The sequence below is a fragment of the Boleophthalmus pectinirostris genome, unplaced genomic scaffold (genome assembly GCF_026225935.1).
Source record: "Boleophthalmus pectinirostris isolate CB_2022bp ecotype Guang Dong unplaced genomic scaffold, ASM2622593v1 HiC_scaffold_2, whole genome shotgun sequence".
Lineage (NCBI taxonomy): Eukaryota > Metazoa > Chordata > Actinopteri > Gobiiformes > Gobiidae > Boleophthalmus > Boleophthalmus pectinirostris.
Window position 1 is genome coordinate 28,318,459 of NW_026571152.1, and position 23,938 is coordinate 28,342,396.

At 39.0% G+C, this 23,938-nt stretch overlaps 1 protein-coding gene across 1 annotated transcript in view; it reads left to right on the forward strand.

Moving 5' to 3' along the window:
- The window catches only part of cdh13 (cadherin 13, H-cadherin (heart)), a 326,125-nt gene that overhangs the window by 182,116 nt on the left and 120,071 nt on the right, over positions 1 to 23,938 (forward strand). The window contains exon 8 of the mRNA XM_055155478.1: positions 22,514 to 22,654. Within this exon, the coding sequence (XP_055011453.1) occupies positions 22,514 to 22,654 (141 nt within the window). The remainder of the gene's footprint in view (positions 1 to 22,513; positions 22,655 to 23,938) is intronic.

A 23,938-nucleotide genomic window follows, 5' to 3' on the forward strand; every position in this document is an offset into this window, starting at 1 on the left:
ATGCTAAAGAAACAAGTACACACACTTTGAACATTTCAGTAAACATCTGCAGTTGTCCCCTGTTGCCATGTGCACACTTGAGTTTGATGTGGGATTGATGTAGAGGCTGTAGAGTTCCTGGTACTGGGTCCTTACGCCGCAGTGGGAAGTAGACACGCTCAGCTTGCTTTGTTTGTGCAGCATTCTGGGCCCAGAGACAGCGCGGGGCTGAGCGCGGGGCTGAGCAGGGGGCTGAGCGCGGGGCTGAGCGCGGGGCTGAGCAGGGGGCTGAGCACGGGGCGGCCAGCTGAGAGGGGCTCGCCAAGTGTGTGTGCACTGGTCTGGAGGAGAGTCACAGCTAATAGACATGCTTCAAAATATGTCTTATATTTGTCTATGTTTTGTCACTTTCAAGAAGTTGACTTAAATGATCAAACTGTATATTTTGGGCAAGCACTTAAAAGCCCTGAACCTGTATTTGAGCAAAATTTGAGCAAAGAGTAAGGAACTGTTGAGGTCAAAATAAGTCAGTCATGCCCTGTGTGCATCAAATTATAAAGCTTCTTTTGTCGGAGAATCGGGAAGTGTGTTGTTAGCATGGTAGTTGTTATTAGATGTACTGTGGTGTGAAAACATTGCCTCTGAAAGCTGATCTAATTGTGTTTAATAATTAGGATGCTCTGAAGTAAGTAAGGAATATCTGGACCACTGCAAACTATTTATGACCTAGATTTTTTATGTTTTTAAGCTATAAGGTATATTAAATATTATAATGTATATATATCATATAATATTTGTATAGCAGTATTCTTATGTACAACTAAGGGAGCTGTCACATTTGCATCAGACATGTTTAATTTCTTTCTTTCTTTTTTTTTTACAACTTTATTTATCAACATTTTCAGTGTACTGTTAATGCCAGATAATCATTAAAATACACTGTAAGTATAAAATGCAATAAAAATAAAAAAAATAAAAAAAGAGTTAAATAAACAAAAATAAATCAGTAAGTTTAAATTCACATTCTGTATGATTTACATGACAGAAACATGTAAAAAAAAAAGCCATATAATAACAACAAAAATAAATATAAATATAATAAAAAATAAAATATAACATTGAAGATAAAATAGATTTAAAAAATTTAAAAGTAAAAAAATAAAATAAAACACACACAAACACACATTGAGGCACACACATACAAAAAAGCACAACATACAAATGTTTACAACTATGTCTTATAGCAACAATGCCACCTTCTTTTTCAGGGGTCCCCTACAAATTCAGATGCTCCAAAATAGGTCTCCATACCTTCTGAAATTTTTGAGGGTTGCCTTACAGACATGTTTAATATCTGACAAAAATACACTCCAGACTAACCAATATCAACTTGCATGTGAAAAAGCAATTTGAATGAAGACTTCTGCAAGACTGTAAGGAACAAACTAGATCTAAATCAGCACTTTTTGTCTCGACCCTAAGGTTTTATTAGAGAAAGTAGCTTTAGCATAAAAAGAGAACAGAGAGGGTGGAGACATTCAGCAAACACTCATGGTTCTGAAGCGACCCCACGAGGCTGAGGCAGCACCCTCCACATTTGCACAACGCCTTTAAACAGCACACCACTGACAAGCAGTAAATCAGCACAATTTTCAAATATAATACCACTACCGAAAGAAGAAGTCGTATGTTATTGCAGACATTAATGGTGTCATAAATGTCCCAAACAACCTCCAAATTTATGTCTCCTTCATGAGGTCATATTTTGTAATATTACTGTAAAGCTCAACAATACTAATAATATACTGGTGTAAGATTTATTGAGGCTGTAATCATTTTGTAAAGGTCATTTGTAATATTCATCCAACAGACATTGATTTCTTTGTAATACTGCCATCATGACTGTACAACATTATCCAGAGCAGAGAGACATGAGTATGTTACAGCTCTGAATAAAGAAGTACCAAGTAAATACACCAACCCTAGCGACTGATACTATAAAAGTCAAACGTTTCAGGAGAGCTTGACTAAAATCAGCCAATGACGCTCATCTCCCAATTAATCCTCTTAATTTGGAGATGACGAAGAGTGTCTAAAATGGCGGGTCCGGTGGGACAGTTCCGCCACCTCCGCTCCCCGGTGAACCTCGGCCTGTTTGATCCGTTCTAATCTAATTAACACTTTTAAGAGGAACACCTGGGCTCCTCGCCGGCGTCCTCTCTCCGTCGCGCTCCGCCATCGCCACATACGCTCCCAGATGGGCCTTTGATAGCTCTGATGGTGACAGGCACGGGATAATGATTGCACTTCACTCCACCACTCGCGCACATAAAACAGGCTAGTGTGTCTCTATGTGCTAATAGGTACCCAATATACATCTAACCGCTCGCTAAATGACACAATTAGACCGTGCTCTGATGGCGCACCTGATTAGATTAGCCCCGGCCCGCGCTTCCTGCTCTGGCGTAAGCGTAGCGTAAGCTCGAAACCCCAACCTTGACCCCAATTAGCTTAGCGCTCATCAGAGGGAGCTAAGGGGACCATGGTAGCAGCCGCTTATCACCCCGATGCTAATTGGACTGATGAAGCGGGTAAATATGGTCAACACTGAGGCGACGCAAGGGCCCAGATCAATAAAGAAAAAGTGGGAATTGACCAGGATGTCTCAAAGCTGGGAATATAAAACTGACAAGGAAAAATGCTAAAACCTTCCTCATCTGCTGAAAACGTTTGGCTCTTACACCAATCAAAAATATGATGCAACCAGGCACAAGAGCAGGTTAAAACATTTTATGGACTGATACAAAGGTATAGCGCAAAGTCAGAGAGGTCATGCTGAGATGGTTTCCCCAGAGAACAGGATTGCACTATTGAGTTCAGATTGTACGTCAAAAACTTCATGTTACTGGCCAGATGTGCTGAATTTCACAGAACATAAAAAAAAAAAAACTGAACACAAAAACTATGGGACACAGTGATGAGCTGCTGGTCATTACTGATAAATGAATCTAGTGTCAGAATAATTTTGAGTGAATGCTAAGTTTACTATTTTGCATATTTCATATAAACTGAAAATTCTCTGAGTTGTAACAGCACAATCCCAAACTGTATCTGAGGCAGTACCAGACAGAAGAGGAAAACTAATAAAGGACCCAAATTTGATTGGGGGATGTAGTTGGCATTACAGCAGTGCTTTTTGTCTAATTTGCAAATGTCATTTGTAAAGGTGCACTGCGTGAAATTTCTTATGGAGGATAGGCCACTTGCTTGTCTCCATGAAAATGTTATTGCTTTGTCTGGAATGTTCCACAGCAGGGGTCACCAAACTTTTTTTACTCTAGGGGCCATATTATCACTTCTGATTGGGATGGGGGGCCGTGGTCGGGTCGGAGCCGTATAACAGAATTGTATGATTCTGGTGACGCAGCTTATATTCTTTCAAAACCTCCACACTTTCTTTACATATCAGACAAACTGCATGGTCCTTACACTGAATGAAAATATAATCAGTTGTCCACTGTTCTTTGAAAACTCGGCACTCTCTGTCAAGTTTTCCTACTTTAACACTCACCATTTTGTTGTCCTTAACTGCACTACAGTACTCTGCGTGTGCGTTGACTGTCACTGTTTGATCTCGAGCTTAAGTGTAGAAAATTCGGCGGCAAATGTAAATACGTCATAAAATCAACACATTACAAGATGCCGACATGTTATTATTTGCCAAAAAAGTAATAATAATAATAATAAAAAAAAGGTTATGACAGCTTTTGAGGATAGCCTCATTGGGCCAGTTTAAGTAGTGGGGGGTAGAGGGCCTGGTGGGCTGGAGTCGGCCTGTGAGCCTTAGTATGATGACCCCTGTTCCACAGTATAGATTAAACATACTGTATCTATCACAGGGGAGACAAGCAGGTTACAACACAATGCTACATTACAATTCAGATCTGTGGAGAGTCACCCTATTCCCTGAAGGAGTTATTGCTTTTTTGAGCAATAGAAACATCTGTAATGAATGAATGCTACATGGATATGTTTAATGTCATACCATGAAACATTCCAGGGAAAGCAATATGACAAAAAATTTTTTTTTTTTTTTTTTATACATCCAGCTTTTCCGCACATGTGCAGTGGCTGGTAGGCAAAAAGTCAGTGAGGCTGCTCGTTTGTGTTGACAGTAGCCTTGCATATGTCTGTCATGAGATAACTCGTGTTATTTTGAAGTAGGTTTTGCATGTAATTGTTCTGACATGACGTCATCATCTTACTCTAAGTCACTGAATGTTGAGGATCAAAAACCTACACGGAAAAGTTAAATCTCGCTGATAACTGTTGACGATGTTGATGCTGACTGTTGATACTGACTTGTTGATAGGGACGCTTTTTGCCTATCAAAATGGCTGCTGCCCCAGACTTGACATCATCGTGTTTTCTCATGTAGCATTTCCATGGAGACAAGCAGGTAGAGGAGGAGAGTCTGCCACCTATCCAGATATGCATCTTGCATTTACTTAAGAACATGGGTTTTTATTGACCTAAAAAACTTGCATTCTTACTGTACTGTGAGTGGGCTTGCCTTTCCACTGATCCAACATGTAACTTGGCCCTGTAGTGTCACATGATAAAGCCATACAGTGCCATATTGCCATTTCAGGCAATATCTACATGGAGAGAGGCAGGTGATAGACTCTTCACCAGAAAAGTTACACAGTGCACCTTTAAAAGTAGTCTGTTGGTTTCTCTTTTAGTGTTTATGTCAACTGAATATTTATAAACTTGTAAATACCTCTCAAAAAGAACCCAATTTCACACTGATTTAACACAAATGAATAATTCTCTGGCTACAAAATATAATCATCCATTTTTATATAATGTTTATAAAAGAAACACAACACCCAAAGTCATCAAGTACAGCCGTGCGAGCAAACAAGCCACGGTGAAGAGGAACAGCAATATTCTTCAGAACTAACATTTGGTCTTCAAACAACAGCTCTCAGAGAAGTCTCCGCTGTGTGTTTTTTAAATGTCGGAGCAGATGGGCTGCAGAGGAGGAACTGCTCAAGTCTGTCAGATGTGCTAGACTGGCACTTTTAGAGGCACTGCATTTCAAAGGCACTGGATGGAGAAAAGTTGTGTAATTTTAAAATAAATTGCTATGTCGTGTACAGAATATTTGTAAGATGGTGTTTTTAATAGGCTGTGTCTCATCAAGAAAACGAACATATTGAGAATCTGGCATCTACTTTCAACCAACAGGTGCTTGGTGAGATGTGCTGAAACAAAGTAATCAAAGTAAAGTATTCTCTTGTGGTTAAGCCTGGAAATTATGAGGGAATAGTTTCTGCATGGGAGTTTTAGACAACAAGCAGCATACAATTTACATGTCTCCTCTCTGATTATACAAAAATGTGATCTAGCTTTCCAATAGTGCCAACAACATAGGCACTATTATTAAAATAAATGGAAAACTGGGCTCCACTTTCATAAAACATGTGTTATAGTTTGGCTGTTTCACAGTTTCACACTCTCCACTATTTCATGACAGTATTGATAACATGCTTTTTACTAGGGAAACAACACTACGACCATGCCAATAGCACTTTAAAGTAGGGTCTGTCTTTACTAGGTACTAATGGGGGGTAGTTAGTAGACTTGGCTGGTATTTGGAGTGGTAGTTACAGTGGTACTTGCAATGGTACATTGGCTGGTAATTGTACTGGTAGATACAGTATAACTAATAGCAATATTTTGTGGTACTTCGAGCAGTACTTACAGTGGGGCAAGAGGTGATACTTAGGCTGAATCCCATTACACCCCTTGGCCATAATTTCCCCTACCCCTCCATTTTGTGCGTTCATGTGTAGGTGTAGGGGTGGCCCAGTTACCGTTATGGCATAGGGATAGGGGAAAGTGGTGGAGCTTTATACCCCTCCAAACGAAGATTTTTCAGAGGCACACTCCAAATGGAAGGGTATGAGCAATTTCCCAGAATGCGTTCCGAATCACCGGCAAGATGGCTGCTACCAAGACCACAGAGCAAAGAATCCACAGTTGTAGACAGCATGTTGGATTTCTGGCAAAAGCTTGCTGCGTCTGCTTACGTAAAAGTTGACACTACTGATGATGCATGTGATTGTTGAAGAAGTGTCCCAATTCGTAGGGGTTTACTTTCAACCCCTACCCCTGTAGCTCAGTTTCAAGGGGCAAATGGCAGGGGTAGAAATTAGAAATGGGATTGACCCTTATACTAATAGTTAGTGATACTTAGACTAATAGTCAGTGTTGGGGAGTAACAGATTACATGTACCGGAGTTACGTAATCAGAGTACAAATTATGAGTAACTGTATTCAGTTACAGTTACCGTTTCAATGAGTGGTAATTGGATTACAGTTATTTTGTTGAAATAAATGGATTACATGGCGGTATTTTCCTGTTTTCACATTTTGGGCTATATCCCTATCTTTTTTTTTTTCAGAAATTCCACTCATTGCTGGAAACTAAACCAGGTCTAAATGAGATCTTAACCGGGTCTAAACCAGGACTAAAAAACAGGTCTAAACTAGATCTAAACCAGGTCTAAACTGGGTCTAAACCAGGTCTAAACCAGATCTAAAACCAGGTCTAAACCAGGACTAGGACTAAAACCAGGACTAAACCAGGACTAAAACAGGACTAAACCAGGACTAAAATCAGGTCTAAACTAGATCTACACTAGATCTAAACCAGGTCTAAAACCAGGTCTAAACCAGGTCTAAAGCAGGTCTAAAACCAGGTCTAAAACCAGGTCTAAACCAGGACTAAACCAGGACTAAACCAGGACTAAAACAGGATTTAATAGGACTAAACCATGCTGCGCGGATGTGTCTCCTCCTCTTCTATCAATAATATTTTGAATTTGGTCAAATAAAGTCTGTTCTTTTAATTTTCTTTTAGCAGACAAAACTTCTTATGTTACGATATCCTCATCTTTGCTTCTATACAGCAAACCAAGTAATCCAAAGTATTCAGATTACTTTTCTCACTTTAAGTAATTTAATGGATTATGTTACAAACTACATTTTGGGGTATGTAATCTGTAATCTGTAGGGGAATACATTTAATAAAAGTAACCTTCCCAACACTGCTAATAGTTGTTGCAAATATTAGTATTTATTGATACATGCAAAACACTGATAATGCATCTGGACACATGAAAGTTCATAATTGTTGGGAGATAAATTGCAATAAAAATTTGAATTATTGCTCAGCTTTGCCATTATTACACGGGTGTCGAAACTTTTTTAACAGAGGGCTCCATATCTGAACATATTTGTAGCGTCGGACCACAGACTGATCATCAGTGTGTTGAGTTATTCAGACGGGTCCATTTCTCACAGCTTTGACAGAGCCATATGGTTCATTAATTTTAGTCTGTGTCAAAATGCAGTGTGATGTTATTGAGTTTACAGAGGCAGAATTACTTAAAGATGCACTGCGCAAATTTTCTTGTGGAGGGACCGTCACTTGCTTATCTCCATGGAGATGTTATTGCTTTGCCTGGAATGTTCCAATGATCACTTTAAAGGGACAGTTTGGAATTTTGGACATAGGACCACATTTCCTAGTTAGCCAGAGTGTTGGAGACGTGTGGAAACACATTTTTAAATACTCCATCCAGACCTTGTATTTGCAGAGGTCACTGGTGCTAGGCTAGTGCATGTCAATGGCCAAAAATAGCCTGCCCACTCCATAAAGCACCCGAAGCAAAACTATCATTACCCCAGACTGTCGATGTGAATGTCTGTGTTGATAGAATAATTTTAGAAGTAAAACCAGCCTTGCATTTGAAGGATTTATGTCTAAGCAGCAGTACTGAGTTGTACTTCCTGATAGAAAGCTCGGAAGCGGAAGACTGATATCACCTAGCACCTATCTTACCGGCAAAATAAAATTCCGCTGCTGCTGAGAAAATAGTCCCATGTGACGATCCATGCAATGCAAGGTTAGTTTTATTTCTAACATTATTCTATCAACACAGACATTTACATCGACAGTCTGGTGTAATAATTATTTTGTTTCGGGTGCTTTGTGAAGTGGGTAAGACTGTTTTTAGTGGCAGAATAACTATGACCATTGACATGCACTAGCCTAGCACCAGCAATCTCTGCAAATACAAGGACTGGATGGAATATTTTAAAAAGAGTCTCCACACGTCTCCAACACTCAATGAGGAAATGTGGTCCTAAGTCCAAAATTCCAGACTGTCCCTTTAAACATTTCAAAATTTCCTTCTAGCATTTATTCATTGCAGGTGTTTTTATTGCTCAAAAATGCAAGAATTCCTTCTGTGAATAGGGGCTTTAAATTTGGGTAAATTTGCAGTTTAAAAAAAAAGAAAAAAAAAGTTCATCTTATAATCTTTTTGGACAGTTCAGCAGAGTGCAAAAAATGTAATGTATGTATAGGCCTGTCCTGTCACAATAATTACTTACCCTAATATAAGACCTCTAAGTTTGAGTTAAACCTCACTTGGAAGGCCTACATTATAACCAATGAATGTATTTTTCTGACATTGTAAAGTCTCTGTAAGTTAGTTTTCTGTACTGTTACTTCCCACTTGCCTGAAGATTCACAATATTCTCAAGGCTAAGGAGAAGTGTGTGAAATACATCTTCTAAAACATAACCCAAAGTGGGAAACATATGTAGCAGGCAAAAAGATGGAATCAGAGGGAGTGAGACAGACAGCTAAAGGAGCAGATCTCGCTGACAGTCCTCTGAGCCGTCGCCGTGGGGAAGATTGGGACTTGTTTCACTTGAATGCATGCTGAATTGCTGCCTGTTTGTGGTGGGGTTTCTCTGCAGCTGAATCATTTGAACTATTCATTTTGTTCTCTGTAAGCGCGGGGGGAAACATGCAGGCCTGACACTTGTACTTGTCAAGACCATATTTATAAAACGCTATTTACTGTAGGCATAGATCTGAGCTCCGAGGAACAGACACACGCACTGAACCCAAGCACCATAGATCATCCAATGTGCGTATTGTGTGAGATAACAGGATGTATGGGTGAGTATGGATGAGATGTTAGCTAGTATATATTCCCTGAAAAGATGTTCATGAAAAAAAAACACAATGATATTCTGTTCGATTTATTTGAACAACCAATAATAAATGCATGTTGCATGTTTAATGTTTTAATCGGCTTATCTCAAATGTTTTTGGATCAGTGGTAATGGTAATGAACCCATATATAATATATTACACACACAAAGACATTTTGAAGTGGGTTTCATTCATATTGTTTGTGCTGCAAGATACTTCTGTCAAACTACTGAAAGGAATTTGAGATCTACGACAATCTTCAGGTTGTAATCAGATGCACCTTGATTTCATGTTGTGTCGTGAACAAGGGAGCTGATTCACTGAATTCACCCAGGATTTAGACATCATTTATGAATGTGCCTTTGTTACAACCCAGTTCTTCTAGGGACAGGGAAAGTTACAAAAGAATCAAGATTTAAAATGGTAAAACTAAAGTTGTCAAAAAGGAAACTAAAGGTAAAACTAACAAAAAGGGTATATTTACAATATTTAACAAAAAGAGGCTCACAACAGAGTAGTCAACTACATAACTAAAGCTAAGTTAACAAAAGTAAAGAATATAAGTTACAATAATAGAAAAACAAACCAGTCTCAAAACTAAGTCACAAAGTACTACGAGTGACTCAAGGTTCACAAAGCTGCACAAAACTACAGGAAGACACAGCAAATGTGGCATGCCGTCCACTGACAGAACAGCAGCCTGGAGTGGCAGGGGGTGGGTCCTTTTAAGGTGTGGCAGCAGCAGGTGAAGGCCCAGGATTTGCCAGACGTTAGGGTGTTACACCAGTGAGCAGGAAGAAACCCAGGTGTCAGCTTTAAGTGAATTCACCAATCACAGGAGAGGTATGTCACATAGAGGTTTGCATGCACAAACACAGGCAGGGTTCAGCAGCAGGGACTTAAACAGATATGGCTACAGGAGGAGCTGGAGGCCCGTGGCCGTAACAGGCTTAGATCAATTCAAATTAGATCTAGCTTGAATTTGGTGTGACATACGCTCTAATGGAGCTCTCAAATAGTCTTGTGGCCACAAGCTTATAAAACAGTCTTTTAAATAAAATCCACAAAATTACATTTGAGTCATTTGTATCCTGGCACATTTCCACATTAATAACCAACACAAAAGCCTTTGTTTCACTTTTCTGTCTGAGGCTAAATTAGAGAATAATGGAGTTCTTGCAAACACAAGATTGAGTCTTAAAATTTGCTTGGGCAAAGCTGTCACACAGCCTAAATAAGGGAATTCATCTGCAATACAAGCAGATTTTATGTGTTTATTTTATCTGTCTCTCTTAATCATTATTGTTTGATTTGCATTTGCACAAGTCAGAACAAAACCTCATGTGGTCAAACAACCACCTGTGTATCAGTATCACATGTGTATCAGTACAATGTTTGTAAAAGTATAACGTGTGTATTAGCACAGCCTGTATAACAGTAGAACATGTTTATCGGTACATTGTGTGTAACTGTACAACATGTGAATCAATACAACATAACAGTAGAACCTGTGTATCAGTGCAACTTTTGCATTAATACAATGTGTGTAAACGTACAATGGTACAATATTTGGATGAGCCAAAGCAGGTTTAAATGATTTTAAACTTAAACTAAAATGTTAATGCCATAAGCACCAGGGCACACTAGGTCCTCTGCTCTACGCTCTGTATGTGTAAGTGTTGAGATCACATAAGAAAGGCTGTTATTATTAAAAGTAACACTTTTAAACAATTATCTAAATTGGAAATCTGCCCTTGGAATTACTTTTCATCCACATAAAATATAAAATATAATATTATTTGAAAATTGAACATTTTAGCGCAAGTCTTTGATTGATGATCTTTCACTTTGAGTGACTGGAAAGTAGATTTTTATCTATAGAGTTAAATGAACACTGCAATGTGTTGATTAGGCTCAGTGCTGCCGTCAATATTTGAGTTTTGAGCCTTATACTGTGCAGTGGAAGGAGAGTGAATATCTTTCCAAACACTGTTATCAGCATGTCACCCTGCCAATAGAAAGCCTGTGTGAATGCTAACCACGCTTCACAATGAAAGCACTGGACTGGCCTTTGTGCGCCGCAGCACTGGCCCAGATAGCGGTCTCCAAAGCCCACTTTGCTACTGTAATTAACCATTGTCAAAGTGATTAATCATACGTCCACAGAGGCAGAGAGCAGCGGGCAGCAGCTGACCCGTGAGGTGAAGTGGAGCTTAAATGTCTGGGACCTAAAGAGACATTTACAATCTAATTATAGCCCTAAATAACAAATGGAACACAATGAAGACTGAAAGCTCCCTCAGCAATGTTCACTATGGGACCAAAAAGGTGCTAGGGCTTTGTCAGAAGGGAATGGGAAGAAGAAGAAGGCAATGTTTTGTGTGCACAAAATTTCAGTTTTTAATTTTGATTTCTGATTGTGTGGTTCCTTGACATAAAACTAATGCCATTTATTTACTATTGATATGTGTACTGAAACATGCTTCTCATATTTGTTAGTGCGTTTGCAAAAATTATACATTTGGCTGAGGGTGAGAGGTAATATAGAAGTATAACATAGAATTGTATGTATGCTGTATGTATGTGACTAGTGTGAGTGCGATATGCAGTACAGTGCAGTGACTTTTGTAGTCTTGGGTGCACCAGCCTTTATTATGTCTTGCATTAGTATTTACATGCCTATTTATTTACTCTATTTTGTATTTATTCTTTTTACTCTGCATTTTAAGTGTCACATGTGCATGTCTGAACTGCAGGATGAGTTGCTTTTAATCTTGTTGTGCACGTGTTTAGTGTGGATTGTACTTATGTATAGGGACAATGAAAGGCATTCATTCTTCTATTGTAATAATTTATGAATATGCAAAAAAAAAGAAAAGAAAGATTTTACTTAATTTGATCTCAATTAAAAATGTCTCAGTATCAATGTATAATTTCCATTCCACAAAAAATAGTCATGTCTTTCTCAGAATTCCAAACTCTGCTCCAGATCACATGCTGTCACAGGCAGAGGATTCACTGTAGACCTCTCTATTAAAAAGCTAGTAACTGACAATTAGAGATAACTGAATACAGATTAAATTTGCTTAACTGCACAGTCTAGTGTGAAGACACTGTAAATATCACCCTGAACTTATCCATGAGCAAAAAGCATCTATCAGCCCCTTCACCTAGTTAAAGTTAAAAGTAAACTTTAGTCCCAGTGTCAGTTAGAATCGACTGGGGCCGTAGGTGGTCCTCATCGTGCAGAGACTCTCCTGATATCTGGTGCACCCCGTGGAGAGGTCTATTGCAACCATCTGTATCTAGCTCACAGCTAACTAATGAACCGCATTTACTATGTCCCCCCACTAAAGAGCTCAGCGTTAGGTGAGCACATGTGTCTTGTATCTACATGTCTGAAGTGGTTCCATATCAGACAAAGGAGAGAAGAGTCCTAAGTCTGTCCATTTGAAACACACACACACATCAGTCAGTGTTTTCTTTTAGCCCCAGCGCGTTATGGCACCAGAGATCAGGTCCTTTGGCCTCAGGCGAAGCTCCAGTGATTCTGACAGTTCTATCACCTGTGCTGGTCCCATTGAAACAAAGACTTTGGATCAAAATAAATTGTGTCATTGTTTGTTATAATTCTTTTGCCTTTATTTAAAAGACTGCCACATTCTGCAAACATGAAGTGACCACATTTTAATATGGTAATCTGGTTACTATCAAACTTTTCAGACCAAAAACTTTCATTGAAAACTCACAGAAGTTACTGATATTTTATAGCAATGAGGTCAGATTGTATGAGTGGACACATCTCATTTGTTTATACTATATATAAAGTGTATGCTAACCTGCAACACAATGTTAGAACCACTGTTGTCATGGCAGCACAGTGATGAGATTAACCTTAACCTTCACAAAGTGTTGGTGACTTCTTGTCCATGATCTCAAGTGAATCCAGTCTCAGGCACTTAGCTGCAAGGAAATAACCACAAATGACCTTTAAAAGTGCATTATGTAACTTTCTGCTGTAACTTTTCTCCTACTTGTTTCTATGGATATGTCATTGGATACCATACTGTGAAACATTCCAGACAAAGCAATAACCATTTGACGTGCCCTCAACCAGAAAAGTTGCACAATGCACCTTTAAAGCTGGGGTAGCTGGTTTTCAAACACTGAGAAAAGGAAGTAGGTATTTAAATTTGTCTAATTTGTTCGTAGCTCTCACAAACCTGTGTCATGTTTGATTTTTTTTTAGGCTTTAGGGGAACTTTTTCAGATGGAAAGGTGAAGGAGGGTGGACCAGATTTGCGCAGGCAATCAGCTCTCATCCCAAAGTGTCATACATTTATCACACATGACTAAGGCTAGCCTGATTCATCAGATGGTTTCTACGAAGTGAAACCATCTGATGAAACCTCACAGCATAGAATTCGTTCGCTCAATGATAGGCGGGTACTTTTTTAAAATTTAACCAATCGGTGCTATTCAGTTGTGGTATATGTAATGTGCCGTTAACGGGGCTAACTGGTATTTTAAGCTTTTCCCATATCCCGTAGGAAGAAGGGCAATAACATCTTTTCCCTTGATAACATTCACCAAACATTCTCTTTGTTCCGTCTTTAAATCCTCGATCTCGGGAATCGTTGCCAACACAAAATGTATGGCTCTTCGCTGATTGGCTACTGCCCAAACTTGCACTTCCGGGGTTTTGTGAATCATCTAGTGTATTCTGATTCCTAACCTAGTCGCTGGAGAGAAATGAAATTGAGTGGAGGCCTTAGGTCAGCCAGCCTGCCTAGACTAAGGCCCCTTCCACACTAGTATGTATTTGAGTCTTTTTGTTGCAGATGCAGTGTTCGTCCATACTAATTCGATGGAAAAGTACTCCAGAGATGGAATGATCTGATGTCGCCAGCTTCCACGAATTCATTTGATTACATATCTGATCCGGCACCGTGTGGACACTTGAAAACTTTGATACGCTGACGTAGGTCTATGCGCCTCGAAGTAATTCACCGCCAGAACACGAAGAAGCTAGAATATATGTCAATTCATATATGAGGTCTATGCGTATGACCTGCTGACGTATAATCTCTAAAAAGTTTAACATGAACCATCTCCAACACTACAGAAGCACAGAACAGACTCACCATAAGCAGAACACATATAATCCACTGAGTCCTGTCCTTTAGTTCAACAGAAACTGAACCGCATCAGAGCACAATAGTGAGCTATTTTTCAAGTGCTCAGTTTATGCAAATTAGCCATGTGGTTTTAAGTTTTGTTTCTGTAAAATAAAAAGAAATATGCTCAAAGCTGTGTGGATAGGGAACACTTGCTGACACAGAAACGACATGTCTGGACTCAAATCGTTTCTGATCCGGTGATACGTTTCAGTGTAAACGTAACCTAAAATGTTTTCTAAGATATGACGATGGCATGCGGCGGCCTTTGATTTTTGTTGCAAAGCTCTACTTTTACTGCTTGCACAATTTCCTTATTTACGAAGAAAAAAAGTTGGGGACTTCAACTTTAACTGTAGAAAAACTGAAAAATCCATCTTTAAAAATACCCAGTTGAAATAAACTCTTTGTAGCACTTAAAGATATCCTCGCTCCTTCTTATTCCTTCTATTGTCCACTGTGCTCAAAACATCCATCATAAAAATGCATGATATTCATAATAACTCATTTTTATGCTTATTTTGTCACTTTTCCTTCTTCCACCGTGAAAAAGCAAAATCACCGGCACTCTTTCTTTTCAAGGTTAAGGACAAAAGAACATCTCTGGATATTTCAAAATGAGGCCTTCTTTTCAAACGTGTGAAAAAGACGGGAGATAAAACAGATGGAGGCACAGGGGTGAGCCGTAGAATGCAGAAATACACTCACTACTTGGTTCTCACATTACACCTGAACTCTCCCATTTCTTTCTCTGTCTTTTATCCTCTTCACCATTTCTTTGAGCATTTGAATAGAGCCGTAAGAATAGCCTGTAGTTCGGCCGCGCAAGTGTTCTGCGGTGAAGGGCCAGAGGAGAACAAAGAGCCCCACAGCCAGTTTGATTATAATATCCCACCTTTTCATGGGGGTAATATGGCATCCTCTCCTCATATTACTTTTTCCTCTGTCTGTGGACCTCTTCTTCCTCTTCTTCGTCCGTCTGCTTGCTTTGTGTGCTGGATCAGGTCGGGCTCCCGGGGGCTTTGGTGCAATCCCAATTCAAGGTGGAACGTGAAGTGTAAAATGTCACCATCAGATTTCCAAAACAAGGCTCGCCGTATCATTTAGTGAGCTTGACTTCATTAGCTCTTTGTTAGAGATCTTTTTGGCTGTGACAAACACAATGGAGACACTTGTTGAATGAGAATTGTTTGTCTTCATGAGTTATGATGATTTGCATTTGCGAGTCTGGTGTATAATTTAAAGAAGTAATCTATAGAATCAAGAAAAGCAAATGCTGTTTTTTTAAAGTCTTAGCAGAGATATACTTGCATAGATTGGCTGAGAGTGTGTTTGTTATGGTTTTACTTAACTTAATCATTTAACCCTGAAAGTAATTTCTTATTCAGATACTGAATATTTTAAGATAGCACCTGCTCACAAAGTGTGAAAATGTACTAACTGTCGCTAATACCTGTGCAAACCTCAAAGGTCTACTCCAATTATACTCCTTATTCACCTAGTGTAATTGTGGTAATGATCAAGGCCACAGTCAGATAAACAGAATAAAACAGTTTTAACAATTGTCACGAGTGCTTTTGTGTCTTGAGACATCTATTGTCTGAAAATGTGCAGTTTTGGAATATCATTCTTTAAAAATGACACAATGCTTAAATAATTAACATAATTAGCTTAAACAATAACAAGTGCGCAGTGTGAAATCCCTGTTGATATAAGACTGTAGTGTTGTTCAGTGGAGAGTGTTTGAAGGCAAATTAAAGAGAAGCTGAATTTGCCGGAGCTTTGTGCGCCTCAGCTCAATCAGCTCAGGTTTGTGACACCTGCAGTGAAATCCCCTGTTGCTGCGGTGGAGCCCATAGTGGATGTGAACATTCTCCTCGGACGCTGACTGCAGGAGCTTCTAATTGAGTCGAGACTAAGGAAAGTCTCATTAAGACGTTGTCAGTGGCAGAGGAGCCCACGCTGCATGTGCACAGACAGCACAGAGACCCAGGAGTCCCACAGCCCTGCTCCACTCCAGCTGGAGGCCAACCCCAGCAGCTGTGAGCGCTCAGAGCCTTCTATCTGTGTGCCTGTTTACAGTTGGCAGGCAGCTACACTAAGTTTGGAGAATATGACTTTATTAATGCTTTGTGTAGTTGTGCATTGTGTGGGTTCATCTGTGCATTTAGCTGTATACTTTAGTGTATTAAGGTTGGTGATTCTCCCAAAGCACCAGTGCTCGCTACCTGTCACAATGGATACAAAGTTAACATATATCAAATCTGCAGCAATGGTTTTCAGTGTTTACTTGTGCACATTCATTAGCAAAAGGGCCATATTTGGTAAACAAGCTCTCTTGGTGGTGCACTGAGATTACCATGTGGGTGAACTGGGAGCCAGAGTTCTAGTTGTGTGTTCTTTTCGTGTTGACCATGTTTTGCATGTTTACAGTTCACATATTCTGTGCATGCGTTTAAAGAAAAGGTGGTAAGAGGCCAGTGCACCATCTGTCCGTGTGCGTGATGGAGCGTGAGCAGCAGTGAGGGATGCCCCTGTCTGCTCTACTGTGACTCAGAGTGGAGCAAACAGCTGTTAATTGTCCTGCTCTCTCCACTATCTGCCCCTGAGCAGCTGTGCCACTGGACAGCACCGTAACAACCTCCAAGACAGGAGCTTAAATCAAGCATTAAAACACACTGCACCAGTAAATATTCACTGGATGTGTTTATGCTGTTGGGGCACAGGGTTTTTACAGTCTTTTTACAGTCTAGTGGAAACCTAATATAATAATCCACACATTCAGCACATCCACATTTAAACAAACTTTTCATGATTATGGAATCTTTTAGTGTACTCAGACTTAAATTGGGGGTGGAAATAGTATATATCTGCAGCAATTTCTAATGTAAAAAAAAATATAAAAAAATTACGATGTCAGCTTTGTTAAAATTGTACAAGGCCAGCTGCACTGGCGGAGTTAGTAGTTTTATTTTTTGCTAGTACAGTTACATTTTTGTTTATATCAATTACATATGATAATGATTATGATTATTCTATGATTATGTTCAAACCAGGATCAAGTTGTCTCGTCCATTCTAACGTGAAAGGGGAAATGCTTTAACAGTTAAAATATATTTGACAATCAGATACTATTTTGATGGTGTTTTCTCGTTTGAAATTAAACTACTTTCAATATGAATCTTAATGTCATATTGAGAGAAAATCAAATTGCTCTGAGGCCTCGGCCATTAGTGGCACTGAGGGCAGTTGGTTGGGGGCCCCTCCGGGCTTGGAGGCCCTAAGTAGCTGCCTGTTGTTGCCTAATGGTAGCACCGCCTCTGGCCAGCTGTGACTTGTATGCCTTATGTTCTTTTGAAAACATTACAGGAAACACATTCATATCACGTGAACTCAAATCATTTAGTGGTCAAATGTAAAAGACAACATATATTTCTGGTGAGCTGTAGAGCGCTTGGACCTGAGAAAATGAAGGGACAGATCAGTTGGTAACGTGACCCACAGGTTTGTAGTGCAATTCCAGTCCCCACAGACGAATGCTGTCCTTGTATCTTTTGGCAAGACACTTAACCCACCCTGCCCCCCAGTGTCTGAGTACACTGGTGTATTATATGAATGTGTGTGTGAGTGGGTGTGTGTTTCCTTGATGTAAAGCTCTTTGAGTACCTTGTAGGTGAAAGGCACTCGATCATTAAGAACATCTTGGACATATGGAAACAGGTTCAAAAGGTCTGAACATGCAGAGTTAATTTATGGATGAAAGGACCCACATGTAAGAACAAATGCAGTGTTTCTTACCATATTGATGCAAGAATTACAGTCAGTAAAATCTGGGATAAATAGACACGGATGATTTTTATAGACACGGCCTAGATGGCATTCTTAATTATTACAATTTACTTGGGTACCCTATGTAAAACTAATCCCAAGCAAATACATATAATAAATAATACTTAATTCATATTCATTGATGTTGTGTGTATTTAGTAACTTCCCAACAGTGGACTCTGACACAGTGTCACAGTGCAGGTATAGAGTCATGAGTGGAGACCAGCCCACTGTTGATGCAATAATGAGTTGGAAGGTGTCTCTGTATTGATCAGTTAATCTGCCACTGCCTGCCTGTGATTACATTGATGAGAGCACTATCAGTGATGAAAGCAGGTGGGGACTGGCAATGTGGCATTCTGGGAGTTTGTGTGTGCTCGTGCTGAGATACAGGTCACAGTTCTCACCAGCAAACACTGCTGGCCGCAATAATCAGGTCGCTTTGTCTGAGAGGATCAAACTCAGAGCGAGGAGAGGCCCAGTGTTCTGTGTAGCCACAAGCAGTTCACACACAAGGGAGAATTTAAATGGCTCAGGGCAGATTTGAGGGAGTGACTGAAAAAACAACAACATTGTCTTATGACACATTATACATATATACAAACATTTGCATAAAGCATAATATTTCTTTGTCCAGTAGCAACCGGCAGTCGACAACTGAATGTTTTAGAAAGCCATAAAAAAAAAAACTATAGTTATACAGAATACATTTTTAAAGCAAAAACTGTCAGTCAGCTGTGCTCCCCCATGGTAGTGCAGTGAGTACACCCCTGTGTGTATTCATAGGACAAAATGCTTATCACAGAGGAGACTATAGGAGCATATTAGTCCTTTGCGTTTTCAATTAACAGCTCTTCATGCTGTGAAAATGTTAAGGCTGCCACACACTTCAGGAGAATTTGCCTAATTTTGGCTGTGGTTTGCTTCTCCTCAGGTTTGGGAAGGTGTGACCCAAATTTTTGTCTTTGTGTGCGATTTTGAAGCCGCTGTGTGTGTGATGTCGGTGAGACTCTGAGCTGCTCTGTCAGATCGTAACCACCAAATATCAGCGACACTACAACAACAGCCAATAAAACAGCATCAGGGCAGACAGAGTGATGGACACAGAAGCGCAAGATACAAATTCAGAAAATAGCGAAAATTCTTCAAAATTCAGTCTTTGAGATCGGAGATTTAAAATCTCGTAAGATTCTCCTCGTGTCTGTGGTGTGAGCTTTTTGTCGCACTTCCTGAAATCCTGGAGCGTGTGGTGGCCTTTAGAGCTCATTGTAATTGTGACCAGCCAGAATCACACTCGTTGTCAAAGATGAGTGGATCTGGAGCCATTTCCTGTCTCCCTGATTTCAGAGGGGGTGATTGACAAGCGGATTAGCCAATCAGAGAAATGCATGCTCTGTTTGCATCAAAAACAAACATGTCACGTAAAAAAAGAGGGACACACACACACACACACACACACACATAAAAGAGTGAGAAACAGTGCATATTTTTACAGAATCAACAATAGAAGCATCAAACGATCACTTAATTCACGTGAAAGAAGTTATATATTCTGTTCTAAACTGTACTAGAATTTTGGAGAGGAGATGTCTTCCGTATTTGAGAGACATGCAATTAGCAGCTGTGGTTGGATCATCTCAAGTTTGGACAGAGGATTTTCACCCTCTATTATATGGTCTTCGTCCTTTCTGGATTTGATCAGAATGTTGAAGGGACTGGCTGGTCAGACAAGATGATCTATATATTGTAATAGACCAAATCTACTCTTTACTTTGGTTTATCACCCATTCTCCTGCACCTCAGCCCTGTGCAGCGGACTACCCACCCAGACAGATGGATGGGTTTTATTAAACATGTGACAGTCGGCGCTCCCCGCAGGGAGAACCACATCACCACACAAATAAATGTTACTTCAGCAGCATCCTTCTCTCTTATGTATTCACCACTGTCAACACTTGTATTAGGCATGAATTATGGAGACAAAATTATTATTGCTCACATCATTACGAATATGCCATCTCTGCGCCGCATGTTTGTAAGATATATTTTTTTCTAATTGTAATACTGATTCCAGATGCTAGCTGCTGAAATTGATTACATATCCAATTTGCAGCAATACTTTACGCACTTTGCAGTCAGATCCATGTGTGGCACTTAACTAGATGAAGCTACATATAACTGCTAGAAGGCATAATTATTTTTATATTACTCTTTGAGATCCCAATCAGAAATTGTGATGAGAGAACACCACAAGAAATATTTTTTTTGCACTGCTACTTTTGATTTAACACCATTCTAGTCTGGTTATTTCTGTTTTGGCTGTGAAAAAGCTATACTAAAACTAATAGATATACATGAATGATTTGATTAAAGGGCCCATATTACGTGATTTTCTGATCTGTTATAATGTTTCCTCATCACAAACATACCTGGAGTTGTGTTTAGTTTCATTCACATATGTTTAACACACAAACCCTGCATATTTAGGCTGAGTTCTCAAACAGAAAATTCGGTTGTGATGTCATATAGTAATACAACAAGTGCGACAGTGTCTTTTTAAACTCCATACTACAATCATTTGGACAATTTTAACCCTGGAATTGTCCATCGCTACCAAAGGAAAAAGTAGCTGTTAACATGAAAACTACTATACATGACATCAAAAGATGGAACAGAGCATTTTGAGCTGGAGATATAGATAGACTGATAATAAAGGATTACTCAGATGTGTGTAAATGAAACAAAACACAACTCCAGGTATGTTACTGATGACATAACAGCTTTACATCAATTCTGTACAATATAGGACCTTTAATGTGCAAATCATTCTTTAACACCTCTTGTTAATGCGCTGAGGAAAAAAAAAAAGTGTAAAAAAGGAAAATGTCCAGGTCAAAAGATGTTGATTACAGGTATTTGCACGTCTCAAGTGATATTTTTAAGCACTTTTAACCATTAAATATTTGCACTTATTTTGGAGTGGATTAATTGAACCACTTCTGCTATTTAGTATGACATTCTGCACAAATAAAGAGTTTTCTCATCAGTTGGATATTAAATGTTATTAAATTGGTGAGAAAATGTTACCACAAATGAGGTATTCCAAGGTGAAGGAAATTCTGAGAGAGTGCATCCGAAAATAAAAGTAGAATTTAAATATTTATTGACACTGCTTAAGGGGTTCACTACAGTCATTACTACAAATACTTTACAAACACTGTATTATTACAATACTACATTATTCTACAACAACTACTAATAATTACTTCTTTGTCCTTCTATACTTACTATACTTGTTACTATATATGCATATATATATATATATATATATATATATATATATATATATATATATATATATATATATATTATTATTTTTTTTTTTTATATTAGGGCTGGGCAAAAATAAAAAAATGTAATCGCATGAGTTTGAGCGATTAATCGCATGTTATACGCAAAACCAATTAATGAATTAAAAAGTAGAGTATAGCGCTCTTTTATTGGAAATGTAAATGAAAGAGCCATACATTCGTTGTGCAAACAGCATTTCTTTCACAGGGGAATCCTCAGAGCCTTCAAGGTATTCAGGGAAGGCTCAAGAAAAAATACTGAATGGAAGTTTGTACTACTAATATATTTACTGAATATTTTTTATGCTGTGAGTAATGAACACTACACTAGTAATAATTTCTAGATCAGTGTTATAAAGTTGGACTGATATTTCTTAGGAAACAAAGGGTTAATATAATGGAATGGAAATGGACCAATCACATTTTTTCTTCCAGTGGTATCTGGGTAAATCAGTTACTCCAGCAGTGAACTAAAGAAATAAGCTCAGCTCAGAGCCGGTGCCCGTGGCTGAACCCGCGGCCGAACTCGTGGCTGGAGCCGCGACGGGAATCGGAGCCTGCGGCCGAACCCGCGGCCGGGCCCACGGCTCTCAGAGGCTCGGGCACGTTGCATCTCACGTGGTCAGAAAAAAGTGAAAAAAGTGTAAAGAAAAGACGTCAAACTTAAAGAAACGCTCGCGGTGGACTTTTTCAAAATAAAAGCCAGTGAGAAACAGAAACCGTTTACAATAAATAAATAAATAAATAATAAAAACTGCGTTAACGGTGTTAAAATAATTGTCGGCATTAATGACTTAATTAGTTAACGCAAAGTTAACGTGTTAACGTTTGCCCGGCCCTAATTTTTATTTATTAGTATGATTATTAGAAAAGCACTTTGGTCTCCTTTAGTCTAATACCATCCCCCCATTTAAAATCTTAATTTGAAAACATACGCTTATCTCCTATTTTTATTTATTTATTTTTTCATAAGAATGTACTAAGAACTTGCCAAACAAACTACTTCACTTTGTTTATTTATTTATTTTCTTTTTTAATTGGTATAAGCTATTTAGAATTCCAGCCTGAAGTGGTTTCTCTTGTCATCTATTTTGCAGACTCTGCCTACGACAACGTACCAGCTGGAGATTGTTGCCAAGGACATGGCGGGCAGCGAGGTGGGTCTGACGGGGACAGCCACGGCCACCATCACCATCACAGACAAGAATGACCACAGCCCGGAGTTCACACATCCACTGGTGAGAAACACTTTTCAAACACTGTTTTTCTGTCCCTTATAACAGCCTGTGCAGACTCGCATGGGAAAGATTGTGTTTGTTTACGCCTTCAGGGAGGTCAGAGGTCGGGGTCAGTCTGAGTCAACACATAAATTGCACTTTTTTTTAGTACGAAACATCAGTTTGAAGTGTCCTTAGAGTGAAGATTGTGTGGGAGTTAAGGTAAAATGTGATTGAAAACTGCTGTGAGAAGACATGGCCTCATTTTCATTGCTTTTTCTATAATGTGCTTTTACTTTGAGCTTTGCCCCCCTAAATGTCTTTGTGTGTGTCGGGGTTGACTTCTGCTTAAGAGCTCAAAAGATGAAACGCCAACCATAAAGGCACAAAAATCTCCTTAATTATAGGTAAACACTTCACCCACCTTGTCTAATATGAAAGTGGTGCATGTGTGAGTGTTGGTGATGGTCAGAGGGACAAACGCGCAGATTGACAGCCCTGTGTGTATAAGTGTGCGATTCATAGTTCAAAATACTTATCACAGAGGCGACTATAGTGGCTTATTACTCCGTTGTATTTTCAATTAACAGCTCTGCATGCTTTGATAATGGGGATCATTGAATTGAAAAGACATACATAGTCTAAAACCAACCAATCCTGCTTCACAGTGTCTGTAAAATCCATATGTTGCACACAGGGGACAATTCTGCCCTACAAAGCCAGAATGCCATAACATCCTGTTGAAAAAATTGTTAATGTCATTTTGGGGGTATTTGAGATCTCCTATATCATCTGAATTATTACCTTGAAAAATATTTAGCTCAAAATCGACCTTTGATTCTTATTTGTCAGTTCCTGTACTCTGCCTTTGTATGCGTCAAAAATAAGGAGTCATGCAAAGGCAAAAGGCAGTAACAATGTATGTTTTGTTTGTGAGTTAGTTAATAAATATATTTTATTTAAAATTCCAACCTTTTGCCTCCTTCTTTTTGTTGGGGCCTTGGCACAGGGTCTTAGCACATTAAATAAATATGCCTTTGTATTCAATTATACTTCAATTATCTTTAATGTGAAAGTATTTTGTGTATTTACTCATACTACACTACAAAGTAACTTGTCTGTCAAACTGTTTAACTGTGTAAGTGTTGCCGCATAATCCTGATCAGCACTAAATAGGAAATCCAAAGGTCTTCAATATCATTTCAAAGAAACACCATGAAGACTAGACCTTGGTGAGGTGTTTTTATAATGGGTGGAAATCTGGGGAAAATCAAGGAAATAATAATGATCATGTCAGTTGCTGCC